The 23,836-nt window shown below is 46.7% G+C and overlaps 3 protein-coding genes across 4 annotated transcripts in view; 2 read left to right on the forward strand and 1 right to left on the reverse strand.

Annotated features, from left to right (window-relative positions):
* LOC143766334 (uncharacterized) overlaps positions 1–23,836 on the forward strand; it is a 617,908-nt gene that overhangs the window by 260,626 nt on the left and 333,446 nt on the right.
* Positions 1–23,836, reverse strand: part of LOC143766330 (uncharacterized) — a 1,024,462-nt gene that overhangs the window by 109,601 nt on the left and 891,025 nt on the right. The window lies entirely within an intron of this gene.
* Positions 1–23,836, forward strand: part of LOC143766375 (uncharacterized) — a 106,184-nt gene that overhangs the window by 14,665 nt on the left and 67,683 nt on the right. Inside the window, exons 2-6 of the mRNA XM_077254022.1 lie at positions 19,185–19,329; positions 19,459–19,638; positions 19,726–19,849; positions 19,933–20,030; positions 20,231–20,321. Of these exons, the coding sequence (XP_077110137.1) occupies positions 19,252–19,329; positions 19,459–19,638; positions 19,726–19,849; positions 19,933–20,030; positions 20,231–20,321 (571 nt within the window). The 5' untranslated portion in view covers positions 19,185–19,251. The remainder of the gene's footprint in view (positions 1–19,184; positions 19,330–19,458; positions 19,639–19,725; positions 19,850–19,932; positions 20,031–20,230; positions 20,322–23,836) is intronic.

The raw sequence follows: 23,836 nt of genomic DNA on the forward strand, positions 1-23,836 counted from the left end.
CTTTATGGAGCATTATATGGGGCTCCTGATTCAGTATGGATATTCAAAAACACTTAACCTACTGATGTCTCAATTAATTTTACTTTTATTGGTATCTGTTTGTATTTTTGACATTTACCGTTAGCTGCTGCATTTTCCACCCTAGGCTTATACTCGAGTCATTAAGTTTTCCCAGTTTTTTTGTGGCAAAATTAGGGGGTCAGCTTACACTTGGGTCGGCTTATACTCGAGTATATACGGTATTCATTGGTGGAGTGGCCATAGTCCAGTCACAAACCAGCAATTATAATATTAACCTGAGAGGCTGGTCTAGAAATTTGACCTCCAGGTTGACTCTATAAATTAGGCCTACACACAAATAAATATGTTCGCATGTGGGGGCAGCCTGGAAGCTGATGTGCTCCATTCCATGTTACTCCCTCCCCCAGGGACAGAATCAGAATACAAAATTCGATATTTCTGTAAATTTTCTCCATTTTATTCTGTAACTGTTTTTGCATATTTGTATGTCACTTTTTATTCCCATATTAGTATACCTGTTATTTTAAGCACTGTACCTTTTTCTATTCAAGCTTAAAACTTTAATACGTCTGAACATTGCATGCTCTAAAGAATTCATAGCCTTAAAGTGTATGATCCTTATGATTGGCAGACAGTAGTAGTAATATTTCTGGGACTTATCGCCGTTGTGTTCGGAGAGTGGTGGCAGCGTGTATGAGTGGAGTGTGTGGCCTGTGTCGGTGTGTGATTTATGCTCCCATTGTAGCATAGGACAGAGATTGAATGCTGGACTGAGTGAGAGGAGATAGATTAACTCTTGCAGGCGCAACCCCAAGTCACGAGCTGAGAATGGGGTACATGACAAAACTATTATGAGATTGTAATTGAATCGGTTTAATTGTGCTTTTTTCTGTTCATCTTTCACAAATTATATGATAGTAGTGTGACAGACAGGTTTAAATGTATGTGTTTTGGCACTTTATAAAAAAAAGTTGTTTGGATCTTGTTGTGATTTAATTGATTTGATACAGGAAGCATCAAACCTATTTTGTGATATATATGGCCCTGGAGTGTAAGGCTATGTGCACGTACAGGATTTTTCTCGCTATAAAAACGCGATAAAACCGCGAAAAAAAACGCATACATTAAGCATCCTATTATTAGAATGCAAATCCGCAATTTTTGTGCACATGTTGCTTTTTTTTTTCCGCCGTCGAATCATATTCTGGAAAAAAACGCATGTTCATTCTTTGCATCGATCCGTTACTTTCCGCATGGGGCTATGCCCACCATGTGGGAAGTTAGCGGATCATGCGCGGTTGGTACCCAGGGTGGAGGAGAGGAGACTCTCCTCCAGGCCCTGGGAACCATATAATTGTTAAAAGGAAAAATTTATATAAAAAATTGTGATATTCTCACCTTCCGGCGTCCCCGGCAGTCTTCCCGCTCCTCGCGATGCTCCCGTTCCCAATAATGCCTTGCGGCAATGACCTGTGATGATGTAGCGGTCTTGCGAGACCGCTACGTCATCACAGGTCATTCTCGCAATGCATTACTGGGAACGGGAGCATCGGGAACGCTGCGGGGGATGCCGGAAGGTGAGAATATCACGATTTCTTTTTTTTTTTATTGTTTTTAACATTATATCTTCTTACTATTGATGCTGCACTATGTTTGACAAGTGTGACCAACCTGTCAATCAGTTTTCCAAGCGATGCTACAGATCGCTTGGAAAACGCTGGCATTCTGCAAGATAATTACGCTTGTAAAATGCTAGTGTTTAGCGGAAAAACGTTTTTCCCATAGCAGGGAGTTCTGGAATTGCCGCGGAAATTTCTGCGGCAATTCCAGACGTGTGCACATAGCCTAAGAATTGGCATAAATCCTGCTTCCTGGAGTCTAGCTGTCGAACCACAGGATGTTATGTGGGAAGATGAATTGTATCTCCTAATACTTTGCAGAAAATGCTTGAACTTATGAGTTGTTCCTGACATGTATGAAAGAAGTGGTTCAGAAGTTAGACTTGAAGGTGGCAAACTGACTTTACCATTTGACCACCACATACCAGGTGATTCCAAGTTAAAATTTTTTGCTTACCGTCCATTTTGCCTATTATGATTTTCAGATGTGACCTATAGTCTTCAATTTTGTCTTAGGCTACTTTCACACTAGCGTTAACTGCATTCCGTCACAATGCGTCGTTTTGCCGAAAAAACGCATCCTGCAAAAGTGTTTGCAGGATGCATTTTTTCGCCATTGATTAACATTAAGCGACGCATTGTGACGGATTGCCACACGTCGCACCCGTCGTGCGACGGATGCGTCGTGCAGTGGCGGACCGTCGGGAGCAAAAAACGTTGCTTGCAACGTTTTTTGCTCCGTCGTAAACGTCTTTTCCGACCGCGCATGCGCGGCCGGAACTCCGCCCCCACCTCCCCGCACCTCACAATGGGGCAGCGGATGCGCTGGAAAAATGCATCCGCTGCCCCCGTTGTGCGGCGGAGACCACGCTAGCGTCGGGAACGTCGGCCCGACGCACAGCGACGGGTTGTTCCCGACGCTAGTGTGAAAGTAGCCTTAGTGAAACGCTTCCAAACTCAAGTCATCCTGCCTACGTCATATGCAGTCATTCTGACGAGGGTCATTCTTTTGTTCAGATGTTTCCGCTTTCCTGTCTCATCAAGACTCCTGAAGAAGACTTTCTTGATGTTCAGATGTTTCGGCTGCCTTTGATTCAGCATGTCTCATCTGTTCCTTTCAAGCCAGGACTCACATTATTCTCTTGTCTCAGCTGTTTGAGACAGTTTGCTTTCTTAGCTTTTGGATTAACTTGCCCAATAGATGGTCGTTTTTTTAGACGGCATTTTAAAACAGTCCTTAGTATTATGACCCTTAGTAATCACCTCACACTGATCAGAGATCTAATAGGTGAATCTATATATAAAGCAGAAAATGTGTGACTGCCTCACAGTCAGAATTTTCTAGTTTTCCATAGCAACCAATCAGAGCTTTCACTTTACCTCAGTAGCTTTGATGCTGAAAGCTGCACTCTGATTGCCATTGGCAACCAAAATGATCTTACTGTGAGGCAATTCTCACAAATGAGTCCCCAGTTATTTCTGCAACAGCCATTGCTATAATTACAGTCTTTAGAGCAACTTATCAGGTTGCCCTACCTTGGTGAATATATGGTTGCTTCCCCTTTAAGAGCGACTTATAGGTGCTTTCTGTCTAATTCTTTAAGACCCTTAAGGTAAAAATTGTGGCTTTTGCATTGAACACACACACACCGATTTTGTCCTTTATTTCTTTAGAGCCTAAATTCGGTGGCCAAATTTTGAGTTTTAATGTTCGCAGTATTTCTACTCTGGTTTTAAAGACGGGCCAAGCAAAATTTCACTTAAATCGTGTGAAAAATGTGGTTTTGTATTCAACGGGCTACCACACACTGACTATAGATATATAAATAAATAAATATATATATATATATATATATATATATATATATATATATATATATATATATTGTAGGGATTTCACTCACTCAGGTGCGACGGCTGACACTTAGGAGGCAGGTTCCAACAAAAGTTCAAAGGTTTATTGCTTCATAAACCAGTTTAGCATAAACAGGAAAAACAAACAGCCTTTAACACAGGCAAAAGGGAAAAAACAAGTGTCCATTCCTTCAGGCTCAGTGCTGGAGCCTTAACACACTGGAGGCTAGCACCTCCACACATCCACTGTGTTAAACATTAGCCTGTCTTATATAGAGCTAACCACACCCAGTAACCCATCACATGATTAGCCATGTGGTCTGACATCACCACAGGTCCTGACAGACATATAGGTAGCTGTGGTTACATCACAGTGGCAAGCCATCTATGCGACACATATCTCCCGTCGATTAGACACCCTTTAGCCACGCTACATACCTCCCCCTCTGCCTAAAGCTGTGGGGCTTGGCACTTTCCCCCACTAGACAAGGGATTCTTGACAGGGCATCAGCATTACCGTGCAGCTTTCTGGCCCTATGTTCCACATGGAAACAGAAGTCCTGCAGGGCTAAGAACCAACGGGTGACCCTAGCATTTCTACCCTTCGTTTCCCTCATCCACCTAAGTGGGGCATGGTCGGATATCAATCTAAATTTACGTCCCAGCAGATAGTACCGTAATGTGTCCACCGCCCATTTTATGGCCAAGCACTCCTTCTCAATGACTGAGTAGTTCTTTTCAGATGAGGACAACTTCCTACTCAGATAGAGGACAGGATGCTCCTCCCCATGTAGCTCTTGGGAAAGGACTGCTCCCACCCCAACATCTGAGGCATCTGTCTGAAGAATAAACTCTTTTTTGAAGTTTGGGGCCATCAGAACGGGTTGCTTACACAAAGCCTCTTTCATTTCTTGGAAGGCTGACTCTGTTTCTTCGGACCACTTAACCATTACTGATTTTGTCCCTTTTAGCAGGTCAGTCAGAGGCGCAGCCATCGTGGCGAAGTTTGGGATGAACCTCCTGTAGTATCCCACGATTCCCAGGAAGGCTTTAACTTGCTTCTTGGAAACTGGTTTTGGCCATGTTTGAATTGCCTCCACTTTACTGATTTGGGGTTTTATTTCTCCATGACCCACTATGTATCCAAGGTACTTAGCTTCTTCTTTACCCAAGACACACTTCTTCGGGTTTATTGTAAATCCGGCCTCTCTTATAGCATCAAACACCGCTTGGACCTTTTCCAGATGACTCTCCCAGTCCGGGCTAAAGATGACGATATCATCCAGGTACGCAGCAGCGTATGCCTTATGGGGTGCAAGGATTCTATCCATAGCCCTCTGGAAGGTCGCCGGAGCTCCCTGTAGGCCAAACGGCATCCGGACATACTGGAAACATCCATCTGGTGTAGAAAACGCCGTCTTCTCCTTGGCTTCCTGTGCCATGGGGATCTGCCAATACCCCTTCGTCAAATCCAAGGTGGTTATGTACCTGGCGGGCCCAAGCCTTTCGATGAGCTCATCAACGCGGGGCATGGGATAAGCGTCAAACTTGGAGACCTCATTCAACTTCCGATAGTCGTTGCAAAACCTCCACTCTCCATCAGGTTTTGGGACCAGGACAATTGGGCTCGACCAACCGCTCTTGGATTCCTCAATGACTACAAGCTTCAACATACGCTCCACTTCCTTGGAAATAACTTCTCGACGAGCCTCAGGAATACGATAGGGCTTCACGTTCACCCGCACATGTGGCTCTGTTAGGACCTCGTGCGCTATGACCTTCGTGTGTCCTGGCAACTCTGAAAACAGGTCCCTGTTTTTCTGGAGTAACTCCCGGCACTGTTGTTTCTGGGTCTTCGATAGCGTCTCCGCTATAGTAACCGCTCCAACCTCACCTTCTGGGTTGCTTAACAACGATGGAGTTAATGTCGGCTCTCTATCTTGCCACGGCTTGATGAGGTTGACATGGTACACTTGGAATGGTTTCCGTCTTCCTGGTTGGTGAATTTTATAATTTACTTCACCAAGTTTCTCGACAACCTCATATGGCCCTTGCCATTTGGCCAAGAACTTGCTTTCCACCGTTGGAACTAACACAAGAACTCGGTCTCCCGGATTGAACTGCCTCATTCTCTTGCAGACCGGTTGTAGATTCTGGCCTAAGCTTGTTGTGCCTGGAGGAGGTGTTCTTTCACGATAGGCATCACCTTTGCAATCCTCTGCTGCATCAGGGCCACATGCTCAATGACGCTTCTGTGGGGCGTGGCTTCGGCTTCCCAGGTTTCCTTGGCTACATCCAGGAGTCCTCGCGGATGTCGGCCATATAGAAGCTCAAACGGTGAGAACCCTGTGGAGGCCTGTGGAACTTCACGAATGGAAAACATCAGATAGGGTAAGAGACAATCCCAGTCTCTACCGTCTTTCTCTATAGCTTTTCTCAGCATGCTCTTCAGTGTCTTGTTAAATCTCTCAACAAGACCATCTGACTGGGGATGGTACACCGAGGACCTCAACTGGGAGATTTTCAGGGCTTTGCATAACTCCCTCATCACCTTGCTCATGAAAGGTGTCCCCTGGTCAGTCAGGATCTCCTTCGGCAGACCTGTCCGGGAAAAGACATGGACCAACTCACGGGCTATACTCTTCGAGGAAGAATTTCTCAAGGCAATTGCCTCAGGATAGCGTGTGGCATAGTCCAGGATGACTAACATATACTGATGGCCCCAGGCTGATTTAACTAAGGGACCAACCAAGTCCATGGCAATTCTCTCGAACGGTACCTCAATAATGGGCAGTGGCACAAGGGGGTTCCGGAAATGAGGAGTGGGAGCAGTTAGCTGACATGTAGGGCAGGACCTGCAATAGTTCACTATTTCTCGGTGACACCCAGGCCAATAGAATCTTTGCACAACCCGTTCCTGCGTTTTTTCCACCCCTAGGTGTCCACCCAAGATGTGTGAATGGGCCATGTCCAACACCTTCCGTCTATATGGACCCGGCACTACCAACTGCTCTACCAACTCCTCCCTTATTTTCGTGACCCGGTACAACAACTCCCCACTCATCAGAAAATGGGGAAACCTTGTCTGCCCCCGGCTCCTGTACCACCCCGTCAATAACTGTGACATTATTAAAGGCTTCCCTCAGAGTGGGGTCCCTATGTTGGGCAGTCCCAAAATTTTCACCGGTTACCTCTAACTCCATAGTGTCAGATGCAGGGGACACTTCCTCCTCATCCCCAACCAGCACACAAAAAGGAAACCTGTCGGTCTCTGGGTGTGGTGACACCCTTCCAGGGTTCACTGGTTCCCTACTCTTGCTAGGGAGCTCAGAACCTTTTCCCCACAAATCCCAAAACAGACAGAAATCCCGGCCAATAATTATAGGGTGCAACAAGTCCTGCACGACGCCGACTAGGTGGGACTCAGTGCCACATGCCGTTTCAATGTCCACCCTGGCCAAAGGGTAGTCCTTGGCATCACCATGTATGCACCGCACGCCAACCTTCTTTCCCGGGAGCAGGTGGAGAGGGAAAGTGGCCCTCACCAGGGTCACTAAGCTCCCTGAGTCCAACAGCGCCGTTGCTGCTCGACCGTTCACCCTTACGGGACACGCTTGAGGTCCCTCGTTGGGCGGAGAGTTCACACTGCAGGCTGGATACGCATAGTATGAACAACGGCGTCCCATGCTGCAGTCCATCTGCTCAGTGGTCTGGGAACAACGGGCAGCTATATGTCCTGGCCAGTGGCACCTCCAGCAAATAATATCACCCGTAGGGACCTTGGGCACCACCTCCCCCGCCCTTTGTGACCTTGGACGCGCCACCCCTTTTTGGGACTCTGCAGCTTTCTGGGACCCCCAGTACGGCATGGGCTGCCTCCCAAAGGAGCCTTCCATCCCTTGGTATCTCTCGACCAGTCCGATCAGTTCGTCGGCATTCTGGGGATCACCCTGGGCAACCCAAGTCTGTATGGACCTCGGGAGGGAATGCACAAACCGATCCATCATCACTCGTTCCACCATCTGTGCAGGTGTACATAACTCTGGCTGCAGCCATTTCTGGACCAGGTGCAACAGGTCAAACATTTGGGAGCGAGGCGGTTTGTCCCAGTGATAGGCCCAGCAGTGAACTCGCTGTGCCCTAACAGTCAGTGTCACCCCCAAACGTGCGAGAATCTCGACTTTCAATTTGTGATACTCTTTGGCATCCTGCAAGGTCAAATCATAGTACGCCTTCTGGGGTTCTCCCGTCAGGTATGGCGCCAGTACCTCTGCCCACTGCTCTGGCGGGAGTTTTTCCCTCTCAGGGACCCTCTCAAACACCGTCAGGAAGGCCTCAACATCATCCCCGGGAGTCATTTTCTGTAATGCGCGTCTTACCGTCTTCTGGACGTGGGTGTCATCAGCCAAACCTGGGGTTGGGGCGCTCGTCTTGCCCTGGATGGCGGTTGCCAGAAGCTGCATCTGCTGCCGTTGCTCCTGCTGACTCTGCCGTTGCTCCTGCTGGCTCTGTTGTATCTGCTGCATCAACAGCTTGTTGGTCTCTTGCTGGTTCTGGTGCAACTGCTGCATAAACAGCCTGTTAGCCTCTTGCTGCTGTGATTGCGACTGGACCAAGTGTTTCAGCACGTCCTCCATTTTCCCCGGCAATGCTTGCTGGCTTACAGCCGACTTGACCCAGGACATCCAAAAAATAGACTTGCGTCTCCACTGGGAACGCTGCCCGCATTCTCCACCAATTGTAGGGATTTTACTCACTCAGGTGCGACGGCTGACTCTTAGGAGGCAGGTTCCAACAAAAGTTCAAAGGTTTATTGCTTCATAAACCAGTTTAGCATAAACAGGAAAAACAAACAGCCTTTAACTCAGGCAAAAGGGAAAAAACAAGTGTCCATTCCTTCAGGCTCAGTGCTGGAGCCTTAACACACTGGAGGCTAGCACCTCCACACATATCCACTGTGTTAAAGGGAACCTGTCACCACGTTTTTGGAAGATGGGATAAAAATAGCGTTAAATAGGGGCAGAGGTGGGCGTTACATTAGTGTGTTTGTTATGCGTTTATTACCCACCTAAGTTGCCGAAATACCTTTGCAAAGTCTCCGTTTTCGCCTGTCAATCAGGCTGGTCTGGTCAAAAGGGCGTTATCTTCCCCCAGATTTTGCGTAGTTTTCCGTTGGTGGCGTAGTGGTGTGCGCATGCCCAAGGTCCCGAATCCTCTGCCAGGGGATTTAAAAGAGCGCGCTGTTCGTTTTCATTGGTGATCGGTGGGCGCGGCCATCTTCCTTTGGCCGCGCGTGCGCAGAAGCGGCGCTCTGCTGGCCGCGGCTTCAGGAAAATGGCCGCCGCGATATCCATCTGCGCACGCGCGGCATCCCGCGGCCATTTTCCTGAAGCCGCGGCCAGCAGAGCGCCGCTTCTGCGCACGCGCGGCCAAAGGAAGATGGCCGCGCCCACCGATCACCAATGAAAACGAACAGCGCGCTCTTTTAAATCCCCTGGCAGAGGATTCCGGACTTTGGGCATGCGCACACCACTACGCCACCAACGGAAAACTACGCAAAATCTGGGGGAAGACAAGACGCCCTTTTGACCAGACCAGCCTGATTGACAGCCGAAAACGGAGACTTTGCAAACGTATTTCGGCAACTTAGGTGGGTTATAAACGCATAACAAACACACTAATGTAATGCCCACCTCTGCCCCTATTTAACGCTATTTTTATCCCATCTTCCAAAAACGTGGTGACAGGTTCCCTTTAAACATTAGCCTGTCTTATATAGAGCTAACCACACCCAGTAACCCATCACATGATTAGCCATGTGGTCTGACATCACCACAGGTCCTGACAGACATATAGGTAGCTGTGGTTACATCACAGCGGCAAGCCATCTATGCGACACATATCTCCCGCTGATTAGACACCCTTTAGCCACGCTACTATATATATATATATATATATATATATACCCACATGTACACACAGCTCTGCCAAAAATTAAGGGGCCACCACATCAAAACCCTGTCATTGGCAGCCCAATCTCCAGACCTGAACCCCACTGAAAACCTCTGGAATATAATCAAGAGGATGATCGATAGTCACAAGCCAGCAAACAAAGAAGAACTTAAATTTTTGCACCAGAAGCAGTGTGAAAGACTGGTGGAAAGCATGCCAAGACGCATGAAAGCTGTGATTAAAAATCATGGTTATTCAACAAAATATTGATTTCTGAACTCTTCCCGAGTTAAAACATTAGTATTGTTGTTTCTAAATGATTAAGAACTTGTTTTCTTTGCATTATTTGAGGTCCGAAAGCACTGTTTTTTTTAATTTTTAACATTTTTCTATCAGAAAAAAAATTTATTGCTTGGAAATTTGGAGAGATGTTGTCAGAAGTTTATAGACTAAAAGAATAATATACATTTTACTGAAAAAAATTCCTATAAAGAGAAAAATCAGACAAACTGAACATTTTGCATTTCTCTATCGCTTCAGTGGGGGGACACGGGAACCATGGCTGTATGTTGCTGCCACTAGGAGGCTGACCCTATGCACAAAATAAGTTATCTCCTCTTCTGCAGTGTACACCCCACCACTAGATTAATCAGTCATAGCTTAGTGTCAGTAGGAGGTGGACACAAGTCTTTCACTAGACCCATATCTACCTCGGTTTTCCAGTAATGTCTCTTCTTTTTCAGATGGATCTTCCCCGTTACCTCTGGAGGGATACAGTGTGAACAGTCACAACTGTACTCCCACGTAGAGACTGAGTACGGTGTGTACCTCCACCTCGTATCCTCATAGGTCTAGTCGGCAGGAACCCAACCCCTTACACAGAAGCATGTTTAGGTGATCCAGATCCGGTCCTGGGCCCTGTCTCCCATCCAGTTGCCCACCAGAGCCTGTGTTAAGAGGCATAGACGTCCCGCAACACAGCAGTTTTGGACGTCTCACATTCCTGGATGGAGAGGTACTTCTCTGTCGCTCTGTTCCCCAGAGGCAACGAGGAGAAGTTCCCATAGGAAGATTCAAGGTAAAGAAGAAGAGAAGGAATGAAGGAAGAAAAAAAAATGAAAATATTTCCTCTAATTTTATGTGTTGGAGGTTTGGGGTCAATTTTAGAAGGGGTCATTATCCCTTGGTTTTCCTGCTAATTGAGGTGCTGGGCTACCTTCTTGCTGTGCTTTTAGGACTTCCGCGCCGCTCCCCCTTGCTCCGGTGGTCACTGTTTCTCTTGGGCCTAGTTTTGGCGTCGGCTCCTCCCCCCTTCTTCTCTGCTCTTCAGGTGGGCTTTTCTCCTGCCCGACTCTTCTCACTTCCTCATCTGGCTCCCGGCGGTTAGCTTCACCCACTCCTCAGGCAAAGCCCTGCTCTGTTGCCATCTTTCTCCGCCCGGACCTGGCCCCCTTTCTTCCGGCCCCAGAGAGCGGGATTGTTCCCTCAGCCTTCACTCTCCCTCCTGCAGTGTTCATTTTTACCCTCCGCCCTCCTTGCTGTCGCCAGTTTTTCTTGTGGATCCAGATGCTGATTTGTTTCCTGCGGGACCTGCATCTCCTTTACTCTTGGAAGCAGACTACAGGACGTCTGCATCTTACTGTAAGTAGCTCTGCTCTGCAGATTGACACTCTCCTCTGCATTCTCTTCCTGTCCCCTAACCTTCTGGAATTAGAAAGTGGGTCAGTTAGTGGGTCATCATGCCTAATACTTCTTCCTTTTCTTCTTCTCCTCTGCTCTTGTTAGACACTTTGTATGCTCTTTGTGTAAATGCAAACTCCCTTCAGGTCAGTCCTCTCCCCTCTGTCAGGACTTCAGCAACCCCCCCTGTGCCTTCTGCCCCAGGTGAGAGCAATGCCCCTATCCCAGTGTGGGCTTCCTCTCTGTCTCAGTCCGTGGCAGACCTTTCCAAGGTGTCGCAGACCCTGGTGTCCATTCTTGACAGGTTGCCCCTCCTGGCCTCCACCGTTACTAGTGGGTCGTAGGATTCATTGAAGGTGACTTCCAACACAGGCCGTAAGAGATCCAGACAGGCGCATCGTTCCAGGTCCTCTTCCTCCTCCATCTCTCCCCTCGGTCTTTCCCGGTGGTCTGCTGCTTCCTGATCCTTCTCCCTTGAGTCAGGCGAGGCATTTCAGATGCCTCGGACCTGGATTCTGATCAAGCCTCCAACATGAGAGATATGGTCCAGAGCTTCATTGTGGTGGTCAACCAGACCTTTAGCATTAAGGACACCTCTACGGATCCCTCAGAACAGGAAGTTTCATTTACACAGTCAAAATCCGCTCCCAAGGTCTTTGCCCTACACAGAGAATTTGAGGACATTCAAACCTTTTTGTGGTGCTGAAGAAGGATGGCGCAGTTCGGCCCATCCTGGACCTAAAGCTACTAAACAAACGGGCCCGCCTGCGACATTTCAGGATGGATTGTTCAGTAATTGATTCCATGGAGACGCAGGAATTCTTGTGCTCCATAGACATCCAAGATGCCTATCTTCATGTCCCTATTTTCCCAGGGCATCAAAGATTTCTGTATTTTGCAGTACAGTAGGATTATTTTCAGTTCGTTACCCTGCCGTTCAGCCTCGCAACGGCTCCCAGGGTTTTCACAAAAATCATGGCAGCGTTAATGGCCATTCTGCGGATCAGAGGTTTAGTGCTCATTCCTTACCTTGATGACATTCTCATCAAGGCTCCATCATTTTCTCAGGCCCAGGAAAGCCTGGCCATTGTTCTCGACACCCTCTCCTGGTTCGGATGGCTAGTCAACAGGGCAAAGTCTTGTCTTGTTCCGACCCAGCGCCTAATTTTTCTAGGCATGCTGTTCAACACCCGCCAGACAAGGATCTTTCTTCCCAAAGAGAAGAGTCCAATCCTCGAGCAGGGAGTTCACTTGCTATAGGGCCCTCGGTTTCCTTCTTTCCGCTCAGCACTGACAGTTCTGGGAAAGATGGTGGCAGTGTTGGAAGCAATTCCTTTCGCGCAGTTCCATTCAGGACCACTCCAGTAGGCCATCCTATCTCAGTGGAACAGGTCTGTTCTCTCCCTGGATCGTCCGATTCGGCTCTCCTACCGAGTCAAACAATCTCTCAATTGGTAGCTGTCATCCCCTCTTGTCTTCCAGGGTCGGTCCTTTCTTCCCATCCACTGGCAGGTGGTGACGACTGACACCAGCCTTCTCAGCCGGGGTGTTGTTTTTCGCCACCTGACTGTCCAGAGACGTTGGTCGACAGAGGAATCCTCGAGAAAAGGGCCATCCTTCTGTCTCTCCTTCACTGGGAGAAGCTTCTCGGGGTCTGCCAATCTGAACTCAGACGGACAATGTCACAGCAGTGGCATATGTCAATCACCAAGGGGGACTCGGAGCCCTTTGGCGATAGCCGAAGTCTCCAAGATTCTCCTCTGGGCAGAGGTGACGGATCCGGCATATCCCCAGCATGGACAATTGGGCTGCCGACTTGCTCAGCCGCGAGGGTCTCGTGGCGGGAGAGTGGTCCCTGCATCAGGAAGTCTTCCATCAGGTTTGCCTTCGATGAGGTACTCCAGATGTGGACCTCGTGGCGTCCCAACTGAACAGAGAGGTTCCCCTGTTTGTTTCCAGGTCCAGCGATCCTCTCGCGGTGGGTGCCGACGCTCTAGTGATTCTTTGGTCACAGTTTGTTCTTCTGTACCTGTTTCCTCCCCTCCCCTTCTTCTAAGACTATTGAAGAAGATCAAGGCGGAAGGGGTGCCAGTCATTTCTAATTGCCCCGGATTGGCCCAGAAGGTCCTGGTTCGTAGAGATCGTCAACCTTCTCGCGGACGTCCCCTGGAGGCTCCCAGACAGACTGGATCTTCTGTCCCAAGGTCCGATCTGCCACCAGAATTCTCGGTCACTCAATAAATGGCGTGGCTGTTGAATCCGTGGTTCTGAGAGCGGCCAGGTTTTCAGACCGGGTTACTCGCAACATGATCCAGGCTAGGAAGCCGTCGTCCTCAAGGGTCTATTGTCGGACTTGGAAAGCCTATTTCAGCTGGTGCGAGTCTAATCATATCCCGCCTATGTCCTTTTCTCTCCCTTCTATTTTGGCTTTTCTCCAGGCCGGACTCAACACTGGTCTGGCATTTCGTTCTTTAAAAGGGTCAGGTGTCAGTGCTTTCTATTCTTTTTCAGAAAACCTATCCTCTCGTTCTCAGGTCAGAACTTTCCTTAAAGGGGTAGTGCATGTGGCTCCCTCATACCGGACACCCGTGGATCCATGGGACCTCAGTCAAGTTCAGGAGGCCCTGAGGAGCTCTCCCTTTGAAACTCTCCAAAACTACTCTCTGACCTTTCTGTCTTGGAAGGTGGCGTTTCTTGTCACCATCACCTCCATTAGGCGCATCTCGGAACTGGCGGCTCTTTCCTGTCGCACTCCCTTCTTGGTTCTTCACCAGGACAAGGTGGTTTTGCAGCGTCTACCTTCTTTACTTCCCAAGGTGGTGTCCGCTTTTCATCTAAATTAAGATATTGTCCTCCTTTCCTTTTTTCCTGTTTCAACTCATCCTCTGAAGCGTTCACTGAACAGGTTAGACCTGGTTAGGGTGGTACGGGTCTATCTGGCTAGGACCGCACCCTTTAGGAAGACAGATTCTCTTTTCGTTATTCCAGAAGGTGTGCAAAGAGGTCTGCCGGCCTCCAAGGCCACGATTGTTCGCTGGATCCGGATGGCAATTTTGGAGGCTTACCAGGTCAAGAGCAGAGTGCCTTCATCTGGGATTAAGGCTCACTCTACCCAGGAAGTGGGCGCCTGTCATGTCGGACGCTGTTCAGACCAGGTCATTCGACAGACAGCGGTAATTCCGCTTTTGACCACTATGCGCTCAGTGGCGTCGGCTAGATTTTATCTAGCTGGTCCAGGGTTAAATTACCTGGTGCTCGGATTGGAAGCTGGGCCATGCCCACTGCCTTTAAATAGTTCTCCTGAACATTGGGCGTCGCCAATTATAGCTTCTGTCTTGTGCATGTTATCTCGGTCTGGAGTGGTGAGCTAGTAGTTGGAGTATCGTTGCTGGTGGTGTATTTCCCTTTTGTCTTATTTGCTCCTTCCTATATATTTGTATTTATTTTGCCCTTTGCATTTATAGTGTATTCCTGAGTGACTGCGGCGTGGTGCTTATTTTTCCGTTATCGTTGTCTGTGCTAACTGTGGGTATTGGAGTGTGGGCTCTTCACTGGGTGGTGGGTTGTGGTTTCAGCCTAGGGTTGAAACAGGAGATAGGGCGAGGGTGGAGGCTCAGACATGCACACCATCAGTGTAAACTCTGGGAGAGGGTCAGTCAGGGTTTCCCTAGTCTGAGGGAAATCGCAGGGGCCCGGGTTATTAGCTCTTTCCTGCCTAGGTCTCCCGTGACAGCGCCTCCTGGGCGGTGCAACATAGGGCTTCTGCCCTACAACTTTACAAAGCAGCAACCTGGACTTGCATTCACACGTTCGCCAAATTTTATAGGATCCATACCTATGCTTCGTCGGATGCCAGCCTAGGTAGACAGATCTTGCAGGCAGAAGTAGTGACTTCTACCTGAATGGAGTTTCTGCTGTTCCCTCTCCAGGGACTGCTTTTGGACATCCCATGGTTCCTGTATCCCCCAAAAAGCGATAGAGAAAACAGGATTTTTGGTTCCTTACCGTAAAATCTGTTTCTCGGAGCCTTCATTGGGGACACAGCACCCTCCCATGTTTATCAACTCTTCTTTCTGTGTTATATTGTTATAGTATGAGTTGTCTATTTTTCTTTCTATCTCCTTGCTTCTCATACTGCTTTCTCACTAACTGATTAATCTAGTGCCGGTCGGTGGGGTGTACACTGCGGAGGAGGAGCTAACTTTTTTGTGCATAGTGTCAGCCTCCTAGAGGCAGCAGCATATATCCATGGTTCTTGTGTCCCCCAATGAAGGCTCCGAGAAACATATTTTACTGCAGGGTTGGGGAACCTCAGGCCCTAGGGCCCTCGATGACCTTTTGTCAGGTCCCCGAGCAGATTCTCAGGGACCGCATTCTTGGGCAGGGAGGTGTATTTTGATTACAACCAGCTCATTAATTTATTCTTGCTCTGTTAGCACACGCATGCAGTGTTCACTACTGAACACTGAAGGGCATGCAATGAAAGATTACATCCTGAAACCAGAGCCAGTCAGGATGTACTTTGTGGGCAGAGTTTGTAAGGCCCCCGAAAGAAGGTATAAATATCCAAATGGCCTTTGGCAGAAAAAAGATTCTCCACCCCTGTTTTATGGTAAGTAACCAAAAATCCTGTTTTTATTTCAGTTCTCCGAAACAAAAAAGTGAAACTCATATATTAGAGTCATTACAACCAGAGTGATCTATTACAAGTGTTTATTTCTGTTAATGTTGATGATTATGGCTTACAGCCAATGAAAACACAAAAGTCATTCTCTTAGTAATTAGAATACTTCATAACAGCAGCTTGAAAAAAATGATTTTAAAATCCGAAATGTTGGCCTACTGAAATGTATGTTCAGTAAATGCACTCAATACTTGGTCAGAGCTCCTTTTGGATCAATTACTGCATCAATGTGGCGTGGCATGGAGGCGACCAGCCTGTGGCACTGCTGAGGTGTTATGGAAGCCCAGGTTGCTTTGATAGCAGCCTTCAGCTCATCTGCATTGTTGGATCTGGTGTTTCTCATCTCCCTCTTGACAATACCCCATAGATTCTCTATGGGGTTAAGGTCAGGTGAGTTTTCTGGCCAATAAAGCACAGTGATCCTGTTGTTTTTAACCCTTTCCCGACCTGTGGCATCATGAAAGTCTGTGCCAATCCGACCTGTGATGCCTATGTTGCATCATGGCAGGATCGCGTTCCTGCAGATTGGGTAAAAGGGTTAACTGTAATTTCACCCAACCTGCAGGGACAGGGGGAGTGGTACTTGAGCCCGGGGGAGTGGCTTCGCCCCCACCGTGGCTTCTCCCCCCCCCCATGGCTACGATCGCTCTGATTGGCTTTTGAAAGTGATGTCAGAGCAGTTGTAATATTTCAATGAAAATTGGTGAAATATTACAATCCAGCCTGTCCTGTCCTCTGCTCCCCTCCGTCCTCCTGTCCGCATGGGGCATAATCTATGGAGCATCTTATGGGGCCATCAACCTTTGTGCAGCATTATATGGGGCATAATCTGTGGAGCAGCATTATATGGGGCATAATCTATGGAGCATTTTATGGGGCCATCAACCTTTGTGCAGCATTATATGGGGCATAATCTATGGAGCATTTTATGGGGCCATCAACCTTTGTGCAGCATTATATGGGGCATAATCTATGGAGCATCTTATGAAGCCATCAACCTTTGTGCAGCATTATATGGGGCATAATCTGTGGAGCATTTTATGAGGCCATCAACCTTTATGCAGCATTATATGGGGCATAATCTATGAAGCAGCATTTTATGGGGCCATCAGCCTTTGTGCAGCATTATGGGGCCATCATTAAGCTTTTATGCAGCATTATATGGGGAATATTTTAATATGGAGCATCTTATGGGGCCCATCATGAACTGTATGGAGCATTATATGGGGCTCCTGATTCAATATGGATATTCAAAAACACTTAACCTACTGATGTCTGAATCAATTTTACTTTTATTGGTATCTATTTTTATTTTTTAAATTTACCAGTAGCTGCTGCAATTCCCACCCCAGGCTTATACTCGAGTCAATAAGTTTTCCCAGTTTTTTGTGGCAAAATTAGGGGTCTCAGCTTCTTATACTCGAGCATATACGGTACATATCTATATATCTATATATATATCTATATATATATCTATATATATATATATATCTATATATATATATATATCTATATATATATATATATATATATATATATATATATATATATATATATATATATATATACATATACATATATACACAGTGGGGCAAAAAAGTATTTAGTCAGTCAGCAATAGTGCAAGTTCCACCACTTAAAAAGATGAGAGGCGTCTGTAATTTACATCATAGGTAGACCTCAACTATGGGAGACAAACTAAGAAAAAAAAATCCAGAAAATCACATTGTCTGTTTTTTTATCATTTTATTTGCATATTATGGTGGAAAATAAGTATTTGGTCAGAAACAAAATTCCATCTCAATACTTTGTAATATATCCTTTGTTGGCAATGACAGAGGTCAAACGTTTTCTGTGAGTCTTCACAAGGTTGCCACACACTGTTGTTGGTATGTTGGCCCATTCCTCCATGCAGATCTCCTCTAGAGCGGTGATGTTTTTGGCTTTTCGCTTGGCAACACGGACTTTCAACTCCCTCCAAAGGTTTTCTATAGGGTTGAGATATGGAGACTGGCTAGGCCACTCCAGGACCTTGAAATGCTTCTTACGAAGCCACTCCTTCGTTGCCCTGGCGGTGTGCTTTGGATCATTGTCATGTTGAAAGACCCAGCCACGTTTCATCTTCAATGCCCTTGCTGATGGAAGGAGGTTTGCACTCAAAATCTCACGATACATGGCCCCATTCATTCTTTCATGTACCCGGATCAGTCGTCCTAGCCCCTTTGCAGAGAAACAGCCCCAAAGCATGATGTTTCCACCACCATGCTTTACAGTAGGTATGGTGTTTGATGGATGCAACTCAGTATTCTTTTTCCTCCAAACACGACAAGTTGTGTTTCTACACAAACAGTTCCAGTTTGGTTTCATCAGACCATAGAACATTCTCCCAAAACTCCTCTGGATCATCCAAATGCTCTCTAGCAAACTTCAGACGGGCCCGGACATGTACTGGCTTAAGCAGTGGGACACGTCTGGCACTGCAGGATCTGAGTCCATGGTGGCGTAGTGTGTTACTTATGGTAGGCCTTGTTACATTGGTCCCAGCTCTCTGCAGTTCATTCACTAGGTCCCCCCGCGTAGTTCTGGGATTTTTGCTCACCGTTCTTGTGATCATTCTGACCCCACGGGGTGGGATTTTGCGTGGAGCCCCAGATCAAGGGAGATTATCAGTGGTCTTGAATGTCTTCCATTTTCTAATTATTGCTCCCACTGTTGATTTCTTCACTCCAAGCTGGTTGGCTATTGCAGATTCAGTCTTCCCAGCCTGGTGCAGGGCTACAATTTTGTTTCTGGTGTCCTTTGACAGCTCTTTGGTCTTCACCATAGTGGAGTTTGGAGTCAGACTGTTTGAGGGTGTGCACAGGTGTCTTTTTATACTGATAACAAGTTTAAACAGGTGCCATTACTACAGGTAATGAGTGGAGGAAAGAGGAGACTCTTAAAGAAGAAGTTACAGGTCTGTGAGAGCCAGAAATCTTGATTGTTTGTTTCTGACCAAATACTTATTTTCCACCATAATATGCAAATAAAATGATAAAAAAACAGACAATGTGATTTTCTGGATTTTTTTTTCTCAGTTTGTCTCCCATAGTTGAGGTCTACCTATGATGTAAATTACAGACGCCTCTCATCTTTTTAAGTGGTGGAACTTGCACTATTGCTGACTGACGAAATACATTTTTGCCCCACTGTGTGTGTGTGTGTGTGTGTGTGTATATATATATATATATATATATATATATATATATATATATATATATATATATACTGAATACTGTAAAATAATCTCATATGTTTCCCTTATTATCTCCAGTAATTGTATTATTACGCTGGATTTTTATGATCTTACATCAGCTTATCATCTTCTCATTCAGGTCTCTACAATATCCGATCCTCTCGGAAGACCTATGTAAGAGAATTTTCCTGATTTACCCATCACTAATGGATATGGACAGAGACAAGATGGTGGAGGGGATATTACACCTCACCCTAGAGATCCTCTTCCGGATTACTGGAGAGGTGAGAGATTCTGATGATGTCACATTACATCAATCTTATCTATGGGAATAACAGATGGACAGAACTGGAGAGGTGAGGACTCTGGAAATGTCTGTAGTGAGATTTATTAATGTGTCTCTCCATAACCAGGATTACATAGTAATGAAGAAGACCTCTAGTGAGCGCTGTCAGGACCCTGTGTCTGAGGAATGGGGAAGACCCCTGAGCCCAATCACTGGACCTACACCTCACCCTCTGATACATGAGGACATCAATGACCAGAAGATCCTAGAACTCACCTACAAGATGATTGAGCTGCTGACTGGAGAGGTGACACTGCTGGGAATGCTGGGACATTATATAGTAACACTATGGAGGGATCGGGGGATGACTGTATCATTGTATGTGTCCTGTAAGGTTCCTATAAGGTGTCAGGATGTCACTGTCTATTTCTCCATGGAGGAGTGGGAGTATTTAAAAGGACACAAAGATCTGTACAAGGATGTCATGATGGAGGTTCCCCAGCCCCTCATATCACCAGGTAATAGAAAGGACTAAATACACACAGCTTAAAATTATCTGTATGTAAAGAATTAATTCAGTCCCTGTATGTGTTTCCTCCAGATCTATCGAGTAAGAGGACAACGCCAGAGAGATGTCCGCGTCCTCTTCTTCCACAAGACTGTAAACTAGAAGATCTCAATGTTCCTCAGGATCATCAGGTAGATGGAGAGAAGGTGTCATAAGATCTCCCCTATGATGTGTAGGCAGCTGTGAAGATCTTGTGCTCAGTCTTGTTTTTTTTCCACCAGTATTATATGTTTTATACTTGTGGAATGAGAACGGTGGAGATGGCAGGATTAGAGCTGATCATAGATGTGACTTTTCCATCTGTCTGTGACTTTTACAATATTTGTTTCAGGGTGAAGATCTAACCAATAATAATACTGCAGAGACATATGTGAGGGGTGATGAGTGGTGTAAAGAGGAGATTCCTACATATGATTACCCAGGTGAGTAGTAACCACTAAAAGCAGAGAAGTCACAGATTCTTCTCAGTCACCGGCTGTGGCTGCTTTATCAGTGGTTTAGTTCCGCCGTATCACAATCGTGTGATCACAATTGTTCCTCTAGATCACAACATTCTCCTTCACCAAAATCTGTTCAAGTGACTTTGGGCATTGAAAGCCCTTATATAAAAATTACAACCTTGAAGATCCACCTTCCTAAATTAGAAGACATTACCTGCCCAGATGTGTAAACTTCAAAGCCAAATGATAGCTTACGTAGACTGTGCTGACAAATTAGAAAAACACTTAAAGAAAAATATTATCATTGGCCTGTAAGAGAAAGCGGAGGGTAATGATGCTGTTGGCTTCCTAGAACCCTGATCTCTTATCGGATGAAACTGCCTTCCATCTCTTCTGTGCTGCTGAATGTGCTCATATGGTCCCTAAAACACCAGGTCCAGTCTTTCTGACCAAGCTTTACTGTTACGATCTACAACATTAAAGCGAACACTGATTAAAATTTTATCTTGGTTGATGAAATCCGTCTTGTGGCAATTATTTAATCTGTATTTGCAGTTTTCAGTTAATCAGATTCTCTGCTTCGGGGCTTCCTTGTGGTTGGGTCTCTATTTGGTGTTTTGTTCTCATATTCATCCTTATGGGCTTAACTGACATGTCACTGATACTTCAGTGACCTGCCTCCTATTTTAAATACTCCATATAATAGTGTTGGTTTTGAAAAAAAAAACTACCTCCAGCAAAATTGCGACGTAGATGCTACTGCCAATGCGCCGCCACCTTCTTGCTGGAGCCAATTTGTTTTTTTCGCTCCCAACAAAATAATGTCAACACATTAGCAACGATCGCTTGCAGGTGAGCAGTGCTTGTGGAGATTGAGCGCATCGCTTGATGATAAATGCTAATGCGCATGTGCTGCTGTTGGTGCCATTTCTTTGGAGCAAAAAAGTAAAAAAAGGGTCTCCAACAAGATGGCGGCGCATACGCGGTAGCATGTATCAGTAAGCAATGCATGCTACTGTGCAGGCTCCTCCACTGGCGTCATTTTGCTGGAGGTAAAAAAAAAATTTCAAAGCCAACGCTATTGTGATGCTGTAAGAATCAGGCTGCACTCAGATATCATCTGAGTGCAGTCCCATTTGAGAGAGTGGATTCAAACAGGGACAACGGAGAGTGGACCCACTGGACCGTGACGACGAACCCCTCTCGGACGAGCTGACCAGGTGGACCGCCCCCTATACAGGGAGCGTTAGGGGCAGGCCCGTGAGGGACTATCGCCATGGAAGCTGGAGGGTCGACTGAGATAAGAAGGGTACACTGCAGGAACACAGGGACTGAAGGAAACAGCGGAGGAAAACCGAGGGAATGGCAAGGAACTACTGAGACGAGGGAGAAGATGGGAATACTACAGAGACACGGAGGCTGACGAGACAATATGGAGACACAGAGGCTGACGGGGGCAAGGAAATGGTAAAGGAGCCGGGCAGGTACCGCAGAGAAACAGGAACTGAAGGAACAAAGCAGGAACACAGGAAAATCAGGCAGGTACTGCAGAGGAAGGAGGAGTCCCAAGGTCAGAAAGCTAGGAACGCACAGAGACCACAGGTGACCAGAAGCACTTGTAAACACAAATGATCATCAGGCAAAGAGGAGCAGCAGGAAGCAGCTTATATACCAGCGTGAGAGCTACTTCCGGGTTACAGTCCTCCAGGATGACGGAGAGGACAGGAAGGAGTGCCAACAGAGGAATCAGATGTGCGCACGCGCAGAGCTGAATGCGCCGCGCGCGCGCACCCGGCGAACTGCAGAAGCCGGGGGCGAGCGCTGCATGACAGTACCCCCGTCTTTACGCCCCTCCTTTTTAAGACTTGAAAGAAACCGGGACAAAATGCGAGGGGCCTGAATGTTCTCACGAGGCTCCCAGGACCTCTCCTCAGGACCAAAACCTTTCCAGTCAACCAAAAACAAAGTTCTCCCTCTAAGTTTTTTCATGGCTAAAATGTCCCTAACTTCAAAGACATCATCCTCGGAAACAGGCGAAGGAGAACAAAGGTTAGAAGAATGAAACTGATTAAAAACTACGGGTTTAAGGAGAGACACATGAAAAGAATTAGAAATACGCAGAGAGGCAGGCAACTTAAGTTTGTAAGAAACTTCATTAATACGAGACAAAACTTCGAATGGACCGATATAGCGAGGACCCAGCTTATGTGAAGGAATTTTGAGACGGATAAATTTAGAAGAAACCCAAACCTTGTCCCCAGGATGGAATATAGGAGAATCGAGGCGTCTTTTGTCTGCATGTCTCTTCATCCTGACTTGAGCCAACTCAAGGGCAGACTTGGTCTCCTGCCAGACCCTGGAGAACTCTCTAGACAGAAGATCAGCCGCTGGTACAGTAGAGACAGGAGGAACCGGAAGAGGAAGACCAGGATGTTGACCGTAGACGATAAAAAATGGAGATTTGTTAGTAGCTTCGCTGGAATGGTTATTGTAAGAAAACTCAGCCCATGGCAGCAAGTCAGACCAATCATTCTGATGGGAATTGGAAAAATGACGGAGATAAGTTACCAAGGTCTGATTAGTACGTTCCACCTGGCCATTGGACTGCGGATGGTAGGCCGAAGAAAAGTCAAGCGAAATGTTCATAGATTTGCAGAGGGATTTCCAGAAGCGGGCGGTGAATTGAACACCTCGGTCAGAAACAATATGTAAAGGAAGACCATGAAGACGAAAAATATGGTGAACAAAAATCTTTGCCAATTCGGGAGCAGAAGGCAAACCAGGTAGTGCAATGAAATGAGCCATCTTGGAGAAACGATCCATGACCACGAAGATGACGGTACAACCAGATGAAGAAGGCAGGTCAGTGATGAAGTCCATCGATAAATGTTGCCACGGAGTGGAGGGTACCGGTAAAGGATGCAAAAGCCCGGAAGGTAGTTGCCTGGGAATTTTATTCTTGGCACAGGAGGGACAAGAGGCGACAAAACTTTGGACGTCCTTGGACAACGTAGGCCACCAGTAATAGCGAGAGATCAGACGGAGGGTTTTTTTGAGACCAACATGTCCAGCTAATTTGGAGGCATGACCCCAAAGTAAGACGCGTTCTCTGTTCTCTTCAGCAACTAAGGTCTTACCGGGAGGCAACGAGGAAAGAGAGAGAGGAGCAACTGTGATGACTCTTGCAGGATCGATGATGTGCGCAGGTTCCTCCTCCATATCCACCGCCTGGAATGACCTAGACAGAGCGTCGGCTCTGGAGTTTTTATCTCCTGGCAGGAAACGAAGTTCGAAGTCAAACCTGGCGAAAAACAAGGCCCACCTGGCCTGCCGAGGATTTAGTCTTTGCGCAGAGCGGATATATGCCAGATTCTTGTGATCTGTGTAAATTACAAAACGATGTAAAGCCCCCTCCAAGAGGTACCGCCACTCCTCCAATGCCAACCTGATTGCCAAAAGTTCTTTATCACCGATAGAATAATTCTTTTCAGAGGAGG

The sequence above is a fragment of the Ranitomeya variabilis genome, chromosome 4 (assembly GCF_051348905.1).
Source record: "Ranitomeya variabilis isolate aRanVar5 chromosome 4, aRanVar5.hap1, whole genome shotgun sequence".
NCBI classification, from domain to species: Eukaryota; Metazoa; Chordata; class Amphibia; order Anura; family Dendrobatidae; genus Ranitomeya; species Ranitomeya variabilis.